The following is a 13966-nucleotide window of genomic DNA, read 5'->3' on the forward strand; positions in this document are numbered from 1 at the left end:
AAAGCTTCCATTACTAGGTCTCTTAAAGTGTGTGTGTGTGTGTGTGTGTGTCTGTGTCTGTGTCTGTGTGTGTTAACCATTCCAACAGAATCTGGAGATAAAACAATCCTTATTTCTTTACAGTTATAATCTGCTGGTTGACACTGTTTTGTCCTACAAATATTTCTCTCAATGAATAATTCAGACTCAAAGTGCGTATCGGTAACTATATTTAAAACCAAAAAAATTCGTCACATAATAAATACATTTTATGCACATGTTAACTTCGAATTTACTTCAGAAAGCTATTTACAATATAAATAATTATAAATGGGAACACTTTGCAAGATATCATTGACATAGCTAATGTTTTCTACTTTACATTCCAAAGTAAAAGTTCAAATTACAGATTTATACTACGATGTCACCAAAAACTTTACATTGCAAGATGGTATTTGAAATATTGGCAATCAGCATCTTCTTTCACAAATATAATCCTCTTTATAGCATGTCAGCCAAAAAACAAACATAAAATATTTTATCTTTTTTGAAGTGCCTACTCATATGTTTCATTTTTTTGAAATTTGTCCCCTTTGGGAAAAAAGAAAAAAAAGTTACAGTACTTCTAAAAACTTTTCACGCCATTTCATTTCTTTTGAAATGTAAACACACCAGGGTTGTTGGGTATAAATTCAATTGTGATTAAATGTGTTCCAGATCAGCAAATTAGGACAAATTTTCCACTATATAGGTTTATGAAAGCAAAGCCCCATGCAGCAAAATTACAATAATTAAAACTATAAATGTTTGGTTTAAAATTATTAATTAGGATTTCTTATGTGAACCATCAGTTTTTAAGGAGCACAGCAGAATACAATCTTGTTTCTTGCTTTACACAATGGCATGTGTGTGTTTGTGTGTAGGCATATGCCTACACACATACAGCCTTTCTGCATACAATGTTAGAGAAGGAACTCTGAACAAACCCCTATTTGGATCTGAGCACAATCTCACTTTCTGAGTTAAGCACTACCCGTACAATTCTTGTGCACAAGAAATGAGCACCACACGGAAACTTCCCCCAAGAACGTTTTCTATGTAAGATATCCTTTCCATATGTTCATAGCTGTCCTGTCATTCATTTAAACTTTCAAATGATAATGAACGTTTTATCCACAACGTCTTTCCCAGTAAGAACTAACTAATAGATTTTGCTGTTTTAGAGTCAAATTTCTATTTGAAAAAAACTGACATTTACATGAAAGTGGAGCCACTTAGAGAACCAGAGGATGAATGTTGAGGTCCTGTGATTTGAATGAACTGGGGAGTCAGATCTGGGCATTCAGACACTTTCAAGAGAGTATATTCAGCTGTAGCTATCCACTGGGCCAGGTAAGTGACCCCAAAGTGGTCACACCCTCAGTTTTCCAAGTATCAGCATTCACTCTGTCACTTCCAAGTTCTTCTAGTAGCAATCGAATTTCACTGAACATCTTAGGTAATGTCCTGCTCTTGAAAGAGAGAGGGAGAAGGGGGACAAAGGGGTGAAATGGGGAACATCTGTCATAGTGTCAACAGTAAAATTAGAGAGAGGAAGAGCTAGAAAATATCACACCTGTATTCAGAATGTCTCTTTAGCTGGAGTGTCTTCTACCAAATTTAGCCAGTCTAGGTCTTGGTCGGGAAAGCCTTTTTCTAATTTTAAAATATCTATGCATATTTTCCAAATGACCTTTTATTGAATCAATCTTCATTCCCCATTTTTTTAAATGGAGCTTATTATCCTTTTCCAGGAGATCTCATTAAAGCTTACTTTAAGTGGATTCTCTGCCCAGAGGTATCATGTGGCAGCAGGGTATAGAAAAAATTAAGAATACTATCCAATGGAAATAGCTTAATTCCATTAAATAAAATCAGGAAAGAACAAGTGGGTTTACTGAAGGCAAATTATTTATTGCATCCTGTCTCATTTTGAATGTCATATCAGCACTGTGCCATATTCTCCTACATCAGGCAATTATAGTTTAAAAAGCTAGTCCATTATATCCAGCGCAGTATGTCAAAGGATGGTGCCAAAGCACACCTGCGTGCCTGACCTGTCGTGGCTGTAACAGTAATATCATGCATCCAAAAATGATTCGTCAAATCTGTATATTATCAATAATAGTTTTAACAAAAATTTTCCAGAGAAAGGCAGGAGAAATATGCATTTATTTCTTTGGTCATCTAAATTTTTAAACTAGGTAGGGCAGGCAGGTAAAATGGGCAGTAAAGATATTCTTACTATTACTAGAAAGCATGAACTTTGTTTCATCTAATGAATTGCTACATATTGTAAGAGTAATTGGATAGAGCACATTCCTATGAATCCCCAAGGTGATATATAAATCATGCTTCTCTCTCTATTTCATTCAAGTATCATGATTCTCAGCATTTAACAAAGTTATGGAGATCAAGGATTAACACTAAAGCCAATTTAAGTTTAATTTTAACTGATTAAGTTATTGGGAACATACATATTTTACATCCCATAATTTAAAAAGACACAGATTAGATCTTCATTACGAAGCAATACGTTCTTGCACAGAACAAAATAATGTAGATTATAACTATATTTTAACATGTCTATGTGTACAGTATATTAAAAAGTTATCTTGCCATAAACTATCTCAACTTATCTTGGGTCATTTTGCAATCATCATGCCATGTTGCAAAAAACGTGAGCTATATAATACTGTGGGTCTGTAAGGTATTATGTGTAATATAAATATGCTACTATAAAATTTTTAACATATAAAGTAAATAAATGGCTTGTATTTAAAACTAGGTCAATCTATCAAAATTTTTAAGATGTAATTTAGTTAATTCTGCCCTCGTTAAAAAATATTGGCCATACCATTTTAAAGAGCATGATTCCTTCTGATTACCCCCTATTTGTAGAGTTTATATTTCTTTCCTTGATTTTCTCCACATAAATATTCCACTAATATTTTTTAATGACAGTCTTTTCGTTCATATCAGTTCATTTTCCTAAGATTTTATTTCCTTCATAGCATCGCTGATCTTTTCAGTAGAATGTATATCTATCAATAAAATCCATCTGTATAGATTTCCTTTCCAAAACATACCATATTCCTCAGGTATTTGTGTCATTGAACCATTTATCCATCTACAGAAGTCTGCAAAACCTTTAGCATTCCTAAAACCTTACTTCATGTTGCAAAATGATCAAAAATTAATTTTAAGTATTCCAAGGGCTTCTCATAAATATTTTTCTCAAAATTAACAAATGTTTTTGCTTATGGAGTTCAAAATTTAGTTTTTATTGTTTGAACTTTTTTGAAAGTATATATAACCACTAACTTTCTCACTTACTCGCACTTTTTCCAATTACAGCACAATGTTGTTCTGTCATACCCAAGACATATTTATTTATGTAGCCACTTTCCTCATGTACAAACAACCCAGTATTCATCTCTCAGATTATCATCATTCAGATTGTCACCTACCTATGGATTGCCAAATAACTGTGTTATATGATGAAAATATATTAGTAATCCCTGAGTGTTCAATGTCATGGTGTCTTCAAAATTATAAGTCATTTTCTTCCAATACATTCCTTCTGAATATGGCAAGTTTCAGGCATGGGACTCCTAGATAATATTAGCTATGAAACTTCTTTAATCACTTATGTCACTTTGATTACTAGAGAAGAGTGTATTAAATGAATCTTACTTATTTTTCTTCTCCCTCATCAGTCTCTACCATTTTCACAATTAGGTGAACTAGAAAGTTGTCTGTCACTACACATCCCTAAAAGAGCCCATGCAGCTGCTTAGTTACAAAGCATCTAGACCCTATGTGAGTACAGAAAAGCCAGAATGATCAGCCTTGACAACTCACAGCAGAGAGTTAACTAACAAGTTCAGCTCTGCGGCACCACTGAACCACAGAACAGTAAAACATTAGAACTGCCATACAGATAAAGAAACTGGGGCCCAGGCATGGTGAGTGATACATCTGTGTTCCCAAAATAGGTTATAGGCAGGGTCAAAACCAGAACCCAGAGATCTTGGCATCTAGTCTGCTTATCTTTCTACTGTTTCACATGAACTTAAGACCAAGTTTATTGTTTCTTGTTTGCAGACAATAAGGAAAATGAGTACTTGGCCTGTTCCTTCAGTCAAAGTACTATTCTTGCCTTTTAACCTCCTTGTCTATCAGCCTAAGCTTTTATCTTAGACTCTCTCCTGAGGCTTTCCACATGTTGTCACATTTGCACATCTGTGCTTTGAAATGTTTTCAAACACTTAACTGCTATCATGTAGCACTTCACAGGTTTTTGTTAGTTTTTGAACTTATTAGCTTTTTTTCCTCAGTGAATTGGTTTGAATTTTTTATTTGGTTGGTTTTATGAGCCCCAAATATGTTAATTCCATATTCTGAACCTTAAATTACTTGTTTTGAGATATTACTTCATTTTGCTCTGCCTCCGGCCTTTCTATCTTCACTATTTCCAAGTGGACACTGTAGGTTTTTGATGTGTGTCCCAACATCTCAGTACTTTCACTTAGAAAAGCCCTCACTTACATGTCAGTGTGAACCTGTTCCTTGTCTAACTCAAACATAAGGTAAAAAATCACCATTTCCTGATTGCTTTTAATGGATACCACGTGAAAACCCATTCTTATACCATACCCATAACCTTCCCTAATTTATACCTGAACCAAATGAGCTAGCTGGTTAGAGATGCAAGAAAGTAGTATACAAGATATATCTTTCTCTTTCTTAGTTAGCTTGGGAATGAAAAATTTCTTTAATAATCTTAATGTTCTTTAACGTTCTAATGTTAAGGAAAGTTACCCATTTAGGGCGTATTTATGGTACATAGTCTAGATTTCTGCACATAAAGTGTACATTACAGTTTGTAGATAGCGGTCTGTCTGTGTGTATGAGGTTCACTGGATCTTCACAGCACGATGTTGTCATCCATCAGTCCTTTCATGTGGTACACATGCTCACTTTATCTACATAATTATTTTTCAATTCAAAATTTATCTATTCTGTTCCCATATAATTAGAGGGAAAATTTTTATATTCACTTTAGCTCCATTATCTGTGTATAACCTTGAATGCTAGTGCTATTTTCTTTGATTTCAAAGGAACACATGTCAAACACCCAGTAACTTAAATTACCCTCTCTAATAATCGGTAGCATAGTAAATGCTGGTCATTGGGGCATTAACTATAAATATGTTTCAGAGATCTTTAAAGAAGAAAATATTTTAGAAAAACATCAGCTTCCATTGGTTATTATAACAGACGTTCCCTTGTGTCCTTGTGCTGGGTCTGGCTGCATCCTTAGATGGGAAGTTACCTCAAAGTGTGAGCCATTACAGCCCAAGGAATAGTTTCTAATGGTTTCGCTGTCATATAAGTGCTCCAAGGCATATCCAGTTAATGTGTAAGCATGCTTATCAAAATACTGCCGGTGAGATCCAAAGCAGTTTGGAGAGACGGCAGGATGGTCTCCTGCCGTCTGATGAGGAGACATATCCGAATGGAGATAGTCTTTAGCTAGGATCAAACTGGATTTTGAAATGCGATCTGAATTGGGACTACTTATCCGAGACAGTGCAGTGGGGCTGTTGTCATAGTCATTTTCATGGGGGCTCAGCATCTTCCCCTCTCTCTGCTGGATGTGGTCACATGGTGAAGTGTTGGCAAGGGTGGAACCATGGCAGACTTCGCCTGTCGGTGGGGCCTGTTGGTAGTTTGCAAAACAGAGGGAGTGTTTTTTCCCAGCTCCGTTAATGGAAGCCAGTTGGTCTGGAGGGGCTTTCCTTAGCTGCAGTCTGTTCTCTTCTTCTTTAATCATTTGCTGGGTAGCTCTTATCAGAGTTTCAATTTTGCTAGGTTCATGTGGGCTACTTTGATATGGCTCCGTGCGATATCGTTCACCTGATTCGCTGGCCGACCCAGGGTCTGGAGAACTGACCACGCTATCTTCATCCCAATGACCTCGCCCTGGAAATAAGAAAAAGCAAAAAGTAAGTACTTTTGAAACTCACCCCTCAACATGTAAGTGTATTTCTTTTTAAAAGAAAACTTATATCTTTCATTTTTAATATATATACCAATATTTGAAACGAACAGGCTCTCTCCATGACAGATAGAGCATCAAAATATTGTTCTGAACTTCACAGTTCTGTGGCTTTTAAGTCAGATGAAAACTCTAACAAGTTTTTTAGAAGGTAAACCTTGTTCATATGTTATGAATACCAATTAGAAAAACAGTAAAGAGTGCTTATATTTCATGTATGCACATCACTAAAGCTGTCAGGCTGTAAATAATGAAAGAAAATGCACAGCATTTGGCTTATGTTATCTTCTAGAAATGTATCATGTTAAATGAATGTTTAGAAAATGCTTTCATTTGGGTTTGAGGAAGATGATGATATAGGCTGGACTATTTTACCAATTCTAACTAAATCAACTAAATCAACTAAAATGTCAACATTGCTAAATGTATCTTAAGTAGAGTAACAGTAAAGATCTAATTTTTACTGTTAATTCTGAGGGTTAAAAATACATATGCTTTCATATATATGTATATATGTAGATGTGTATATGGATATGTATATATCTTGTCCCAATCAAAAATATAAATATTGTTTTCTCAATCTAGTGGTAAAAATCTCAGTTTTACATATAATCATATAGTAACTCATATCTTAGATTATTTCTGAAATAAGGTAAAGAATAAATAAAAATTTAAAGTGTTAATAATAATTCATTCTGTACTAAGGAGAAAGATCTAATATGCAGGAACAGTGTATCCAGAATACACTCCATGAATTAAATAATTCTCAAAGCAGTCTGAAGTCATGTGAAAAAAAGAGTAGAGAAACAGGGACACATGAAAGTTGTAAACTGCTTAACACAGCAGACAAGCTCTGGATCACACTATTCTTTGCTTTTCTTTTCCCTTTTCTTCTTATTTTATTTCTAATATTTTCTTCCAGAAACAATGTAGGTTAAGCCAAGATTTTTACTTCACTCCATTCCTTAGCAAGTCTTTGCTCTTTGCCCTGGGTTTCCATTACTAGTCTAAGTAGAGATACTCAAAGTAAAAGGAGAAAAAGGAAAAGAAAAAAAAATTAAAATCACAGGCAGTGAGTGCCTAGGTGGTGTCTGACAGACTTTATGGGTGAGTACAACATTGTCTCGCTTTCTTGGACTCCTGGAGTACAACACTGCTCACTCTAATGACACCAAGAAGGGTAATATCAGGGCCATTCAGATCAATCTGAATGGCACTGACTTTTAATGAAATAGGGAGAGTTTCAAAGACCTGACTGAATCCAACTTTGAAACAGACAGAATGGTCTCCTTGACCGGTTTACTTTAGAATGAATAAAGACAAGTATTAGTATCACTAAAGGCTTTCACTGCAGTGCCCATTTCTATGTGTTCACGAAGCCATGAAATAACCTCAAGGTGAAAATATCAGGAGGTTCTACGTATCTCTCCATTCTTTACTCAAAGGGGACATTGTGAGTTGTCCTAACGAGGAGGGAAGATGGCAGTTACTGGCATTTAATGCCCAGAGGTCCAGGGAGGGGTTAAATTTCCTGTGATGTGAGTGATAGGCCATAAAACAAAGAAAGCAACCCCCCCACCTGTGCCACCCCCCCCCACACACACACACAGGCCAACCCTCAGAGAGAAACTCAACTGGATGAGCCCCAAACCATTTAACTCCACACTTGAGGCATTAGAATGCAGGAGAAAATACGCAAAAAATGTAAATACATGCATACTACAAGTTCAATAGACTTATTCAACAATTCACTTTCACTTAATTTCTATACTTATTTGATGTTTAAAATGGGAATCTTTTTACTTGCGTATCCAAAATAAATTTGGCAAACTATTAGCAAAATAAATATTCTTAAAGAAAGTGAAATTAGCTTTTTAAATCCCACTGGTATGAGTTTCAAAGGAGAAAACCGCGGGGTCAGTCCCTGCAGGGTGCAACCTAGAATACTATGAACCTGCCCAGGGATCCACTGCGGCTGAGCTCACAAGCCCTTTCAACTGCCCTTACCGTGGATCCTGTGGACTGAGGCGATGTGAGGCATGCTGTTTTCATAGGCTTCTCGGCTTTCTGGGGAGGCCTTGGTCAGGGGCAGGGCCGCACGAGAGCCCCACCAGGGCTCCCTCCCCGCCTGCTGCGTCCCCAGGAAGTACCTGCCGGCCTCGCAGCGGCCTCCCTCACAGGCCTGGGTGTGGAAATGCCTCTCCTCCACCAGCCTGGAGGGGTCGAGCGCAAAGCCGTAGCAGAGAGCGCTGCGGTCAGAGAACTGTCTGTAGGCGCAGGACGCGTCGTGCTGAGAGCCTGGCCTGTCCGCGGGGTCCAGCAGCTGCGGAGAGGCTGTGTCTGTCAGGGGACTTCCGCCCCACTGGCTGTCGTGATCAGATTCCGATCTTTCCGTGTGAAATCCCGAATACTGAAACCAAGAGAGTGAAAAATGTACATTTAAAAAAGAAATCCTTTTTACTCTGAAAGCACCCCTGAATCCATAGTGAGCTTAAGTCACCAAAAAAACACATTCTAGTACCGGCTGGGCACCCCTAACTTGGAATGAGCAAGCAGCCAGGCAAAACAAAATCCTTTTGACAGCTGAAAGAAGATAAAAATAATAATAACAAACATGGGTGGAACTAAATGCCAGACACTCTTGAAAGTGCTTAATGTGAATTACCACCCCTCCTCCCTGCCAGCCAGTAGTTCTTATATTAACCCTTTCATGGAAATATTAGTAACCCATTGTATGGGTAGGGAAACTAAGGCCCAAAGAAGGAAACCGATTTGCCCAAAGCCACAGAGTTGGCAGATGTCAGTGCCAAAGTTCAAACCCAAATTCTCTATCACTACCCAAATGATACTGCCAAAAGGAGAGTCCAAAAAAGCATATTTTACTTCTATTTGTTCTTCAAATTTTTTTCTGAATTAAAAAACAAAACAAAAATTGGATTAAGAAAGGCATCAACTTGCTGCACCCTAACTTTTTTTAAGATGATTTTTTAATCCTCACCCAAGGACATGGTTATTGACAACTCTTTACATGGGAACGTCAATTCTCCAAGGGCTGTGCTGGCTATATGGTAGGATAGTTAATAAAAGCTTACTTAACTCAATTGCAATATAACTTTTAAAAAGTTTTGCCCATATAAGCTGGCCCTATTTACTGGAGTGTGCTTCTTGCTCTCTAAGGTGAACTTCAAATATGCACAGGATCACCAGGAAACTCAGCTGCAGGCCATGCTGTGCCTGTTGGAATCATGCTACTCATTTGTTGTCAGAGTATTTGATCTGGTGTTGAAGGAAACGAAAAAGACTCGGTAGGCCTCCCTAGGAGGTATACTCAGTTTGAAGGCCCTCATGAGCCATTAAAATTAGTAATACAATTTCTACCAGTTTTTGGTTACCTAATGCCAAACACAGGTCTACATATTATATAGAGATTTCCTTTTATGATAATAATAGCCATTTGTTGAGAACTTACTATGTGCTTGTCAATATGCTAATCATTGTGTATAATCATTGTGTATAACACATATATACACATACATATATATGTAAGTCCTCATAACCACCTCATCAGTAATACATCTTCATTCTATAGATGAGGAAACTGTATCACTGAGAGTTTTAATAAGATGGTACAGCCACCCCACAGTCTATCTGGTTCCAAAGCCTGCACTCCAAACCATGGTTTTACATTTGAGAGAAAACATTGTTAATGAAGAAATGAGAAAGAAAAGGATCCAAGGTCAGAGAGATTTCCAGAAAAGTGGCAGGAACTTCTTTATAGTCTCAGGAGCCAAAATATAAGTCCATTTTACATATTCATTCCTAGCCCAGATAAAAAGAGGAATGAGTGTCTCTCTGTCATGGTGTGGGTGGTGGGGGGCAGGGAGGATAAATTCCAAGGCTCCACAGTTCTTTATTTGGCATGTGCTAGTTGAGCAGATTTTACTCACGGTGAAACCTTCACAGGACAAGGTAAACTCTTTCCTACACACTAGACCCACTCTGAGTAGAAGGAAGAATCCTGACTCCCCCACAAAGTGCAAACAGACAGCTCAGTTTCGGGGCTCTTGGAGCCAGAGCAATGAGATACAGAATTTCCTCTGGGGAGACTCCAAAATATGCTAATAAAGACAGCATGCTCAGGGCAGAGTTCTGTGTAAATTCTGGGTTCAAGGTTTTTCCGTTACCATTTCTAATTATTACTTTAATTATTTTCCAAACGTACATATGGACTATCAGCATATTCCATCAAGAAAGAAATAATAGTAAATCCAGCCTCTTTCCCTGTAGGACTGGAAGTTGGGCACATCAGTGCACCCTGGACTCCATTTTCCTACATCACACCTCCACACGGCATCCTCCTCTTCTTGCCACGGCCACCAGCCTGTCTGTCCACAAGAGGCCGCCTTCACTTTCACCAAGGCAATTGTTGCACCCCCTCTCCTTACCGCACGAGACTCAGAGTGCCATACATTTGCCCTTCAGTAACGCCATCCATGTACTTGCCTAGCAGTAATTCAGATGATCCATGCTAGTCCAAGCTAGCAACTGCCAAGACTCTGCTTGTTTTGATAAAAGTATAAACCAGGCCTATTTCTCAAGTACTCCAGTCAAGACTTTTGAGCCCTGTGGAGAGGGGGAAAAGCTTCCCGTGAGTCTATATGGGAAAGTGCTATTGGCGTGGCAGAGAAGAACATCCTGTCCTTCGCTCACAAAGAAAATTCAACACAAGGTAACCCTGGAATACATGAGGTACACATTTCAAGAGCACCCAAAGAAGAATTTGAGGGATAAGCTTCTTGTCAATAGTCAGGAAACTACAACAGCAAGTACACTGCCCTTCAAGCAGGCAGAAATCAGGCGATTAAATTAGACCAGGACCTCACATTGCTCTGGAGGAACAGAGGAAAAGCCTAGCTGTAAACCTTTGTTTTTCAAGCCCTATAAACTTGTGCCAGCACGCGTCATCCAAAGCCTGACCCACAGGCATCACTTTAAAAGGAACTACACTAGCAGTGAACTCTGGTTAGAACACCTCAAGCCCATAATTGGATCTGAACTATTTCAGGTGTTCATTAACTATTCGGGGACAGAGAGAGAACAGAGAGGGAAGATCGAAGCCAGCCATAGCATGCAGCGTCTGCCGCACAGCGAATGAATGCTGCCTCACAAGGCTCCTGGTCTTTCTTACTGCATGCACCATCTTGGATAAGTGATTTAATTTTTTTGTCTCACCAGGAAAAGGGTCATGATTATACTTTACCTACCAAAGGCTGATCCAAAAAAGGGGCCATTTTATGGAAGAGGCATTAGGGACAGGAAGCCAAAAGAACTTGGTTCCAGGACAATCCTGCTTATAACGCTCAGGGTGGCCATGGGTAATTAACTTTCTCTTTCTTAGCCTCATCTGTAGGATAACATATTGGTTAGATTAGACTTTCTCTAACTTTTCTTTCAGCTCTAAAATCCTATTTTATACCTTCAGTATTTGGTATCCTTTCTGGTGTTGAGACATATTATTCCTATGCCAGTCCCTGTATTTCACTTATTTATACAAGATAAATTATTTAGGACTACAATCCTTGTCCAAGAATTCTTAATTGTTATGATTATAAGAAGAAAGTTATATAAGTTACATTTTTTCTGTAATATTGATTTTACCCCAATATCCCATTATAGCACAAGTTTTAAAGGGATTACATGGCGTCTTTTGGTCAATACATTACAGCATTCTAGATGCTTCTGAGTATGTAGAGTAATGGCAGCCATCTGAATCTCTATCTCTCTACATATCCTTCCCCCAGAACCTATAAGGTCATCAAGGAGCACAAGTTAAATCACAGTTGACCCATGCTATCAGCATTACTAGAAAGCAGAAAATATGCCAAACTTCAAGTTATTTTTAAAGTTAAAACAAAGTATAACAGCAGCTGCTATGAGCCTGTCAGGCCAGAAAGAAGGATAAGGGGAAGTTTAAGAGACTCTGAGAGAGAGAGACAGAGAGAGAGAGACAGAGAGAGAGAGAGAGAGAAACAAGCTTAGGACATTTGCAAAACAGACAAAATCATCACAAGTGCCGAAACACGAGCACACAGTCACCCACAGCCCTGGCCACAGCAAAGGGGCTCAAAATCAAACAAAATCCAAAGCAGCAATTTCAGACAAGTGTCATTTCCATAAGAGAAGAAAGTAAATTGAGAATGGATTATGTCCCTCACAGCGAGCAGTGAAAGGAAAGAAGGAAGAGGGGGAATTAAGGATCCCGCAACCAGGAGAGAAAAACAAGACCGGCAAATCCTATCTTTCCTCCTTCCCCCTCTACCACCATCATCATCCATTTACAAACTATATTTCACAGACTGTCAGGAAAGAGTGCTCTTGAAATGGTAACTCAGTCCATAAAATGCCAAGGAACAGGGGAAAAAATTAAACTCCTATTAAACCTCCTGTAGGAAAAAATGCATGAAAATGGAAGTACAAATATCCCAGCTGCATAAAAATTCTCATCAAGTAACCAACCACAAAACAAAGGAAAATTAGATGAAAACAAACACTCCAAACGGTACTAAGTGCCCTCAACAAGTACTTGGAGACATACACACGTGGAATGCACACATGGGCGCAACTCCTGGAGTGACAAAGTTAAAACCAAGAAATGGACAAAGAAAGAACATCCAATGATAACCACAAAACAGGGAGGAAAATGCAACAAAAACTGACCAATGTCAAAGAAATTGAATAAATGTTTAAAGTACAAATAGTGAAATTATAAATTACAAATTGTGGAAAGGGAAATAGACTAAAATGAAAGTTTAAAAAGTGAAATTGAATAAAGGCTGGAAAACATGTAAGGAAACAAAAACTGCATAGAGAAAATAAAAGGATCAGAGTTAAAAGAAGGTAAAAGTTTTCAATATATGTGAAACATTTATATAGAAGGCAAAGGAACTAGAATTGTTAAAACAATTGGAAAAAGAATAATGAAGTGAGAGAATCTGTCCACCCAACTCAAGACTTAAGTTATGGCTACAGTAACCATAACTATGTGGATTGGTGGAGAAATAAGTGCACAGATCAATAGAACAAAATAGAGAACCCAGAAGTAGACCAACTGAATTTTGACACAGGTGCAAAAGCAATTCAATGAAGGAAAAATAGACTTAATAAATGATGCTGGAGTAACTGGACATCCATGGGCAAAAATAAAATGAACCTCAATCTAAGTCTCATACCTTACATACAAATTAAATGTAAAAGGTAAAAATGTAAAGCTTTTAGAAAATAACATGAAAGAAAATCTTTAAGACCTGGGGCTAGAAAAGAGTTCTTAGACTTGATACCAAAAGTACAATGCATAAAAGAATACTGACAAATTAGATGATCTAAATTAAACACTTTTGCTCTGCAAATCACCCTATTAAGGGGGCAAAAAAGATAAGCTACAGAGAGAAAATATTTGCAAACCACATATCAAACAAAAGACTACTATCTAGAATTTATAAAGAACTCCCAAAATTCAGTAATAAAAACAAATGCGCAAAAGACATGAAGAGACATTTCACCAAATAGAGAAATAGATGATCACCAAATAGAGAAACAGATGACAAATAATCACATGAAAGGATGGTCAACATCATTAGCAATTAGGGAAATACTAATTAAAACCACAATGAAATATTACTGCATACATATTAGAGTAACTAAAATAAAAAATAGTGACAATACCAAATGCTGACAAAGATATAGGAAAACTGAATCATTCTTACATTGCTGGTGGGAATGTAAAGGTATACCCTCTCTAGAAACAAATTTGGCAGTTTTTTTTAAAAAAAAAATTGATGTGCAACTTCTATGTGCAATCCTGGACATATTTTTCCAGATAAATGG

General features: G+C 37.5%; 1 protein-coding gene across 1 annotated transcript in view; it reads right to left on the bottom strand.

Annotated features, from left to right (window-relative positions):
* Positions 1–275: 275 nt before the first annotated feature.
* The window catches only part of SIM1 (SIM bHLH transcription factor 1), a 71701-nt gene continuing 58010 nt past the window's right edge, over positions 276–13966 (bottom strand). Inside the window, exons 10-11 of the mRNA XM_054569759.1 lie at positions 8090–8492; positions 276–6006 (exon numbers count right to left, since the gene is read on the bottom strand). Of these exons, the coding sequence (XP_054425734.1) occupies positions 5276–6006; positions 8090–8492 (1134 nt within the window). The 3' untranslated portion in view covers positions 276–5275. The remainder of the gene's footprint in view (positions 6007–8089; positions 8493–13966) is intronic.

Source organism: Pteronotus mesoamericanus, unplaced genomic scaffold (assembly GCF_021234165.1).
Source record: "Pteronotus mesoamericanus isolate MK-2021 breed Mesoamerican mustached bat unplaced genomic scaffold, CSHL_Meso_final contig_20, whole genome shotgun sequence".
Classification (NCBI taxonomy): Eukaryota; Metazoa; Chordata; class Mammalia; order Chiroptera; family Mormoopidae; genus Pteronotus; species Pteronotus mesoamericanus.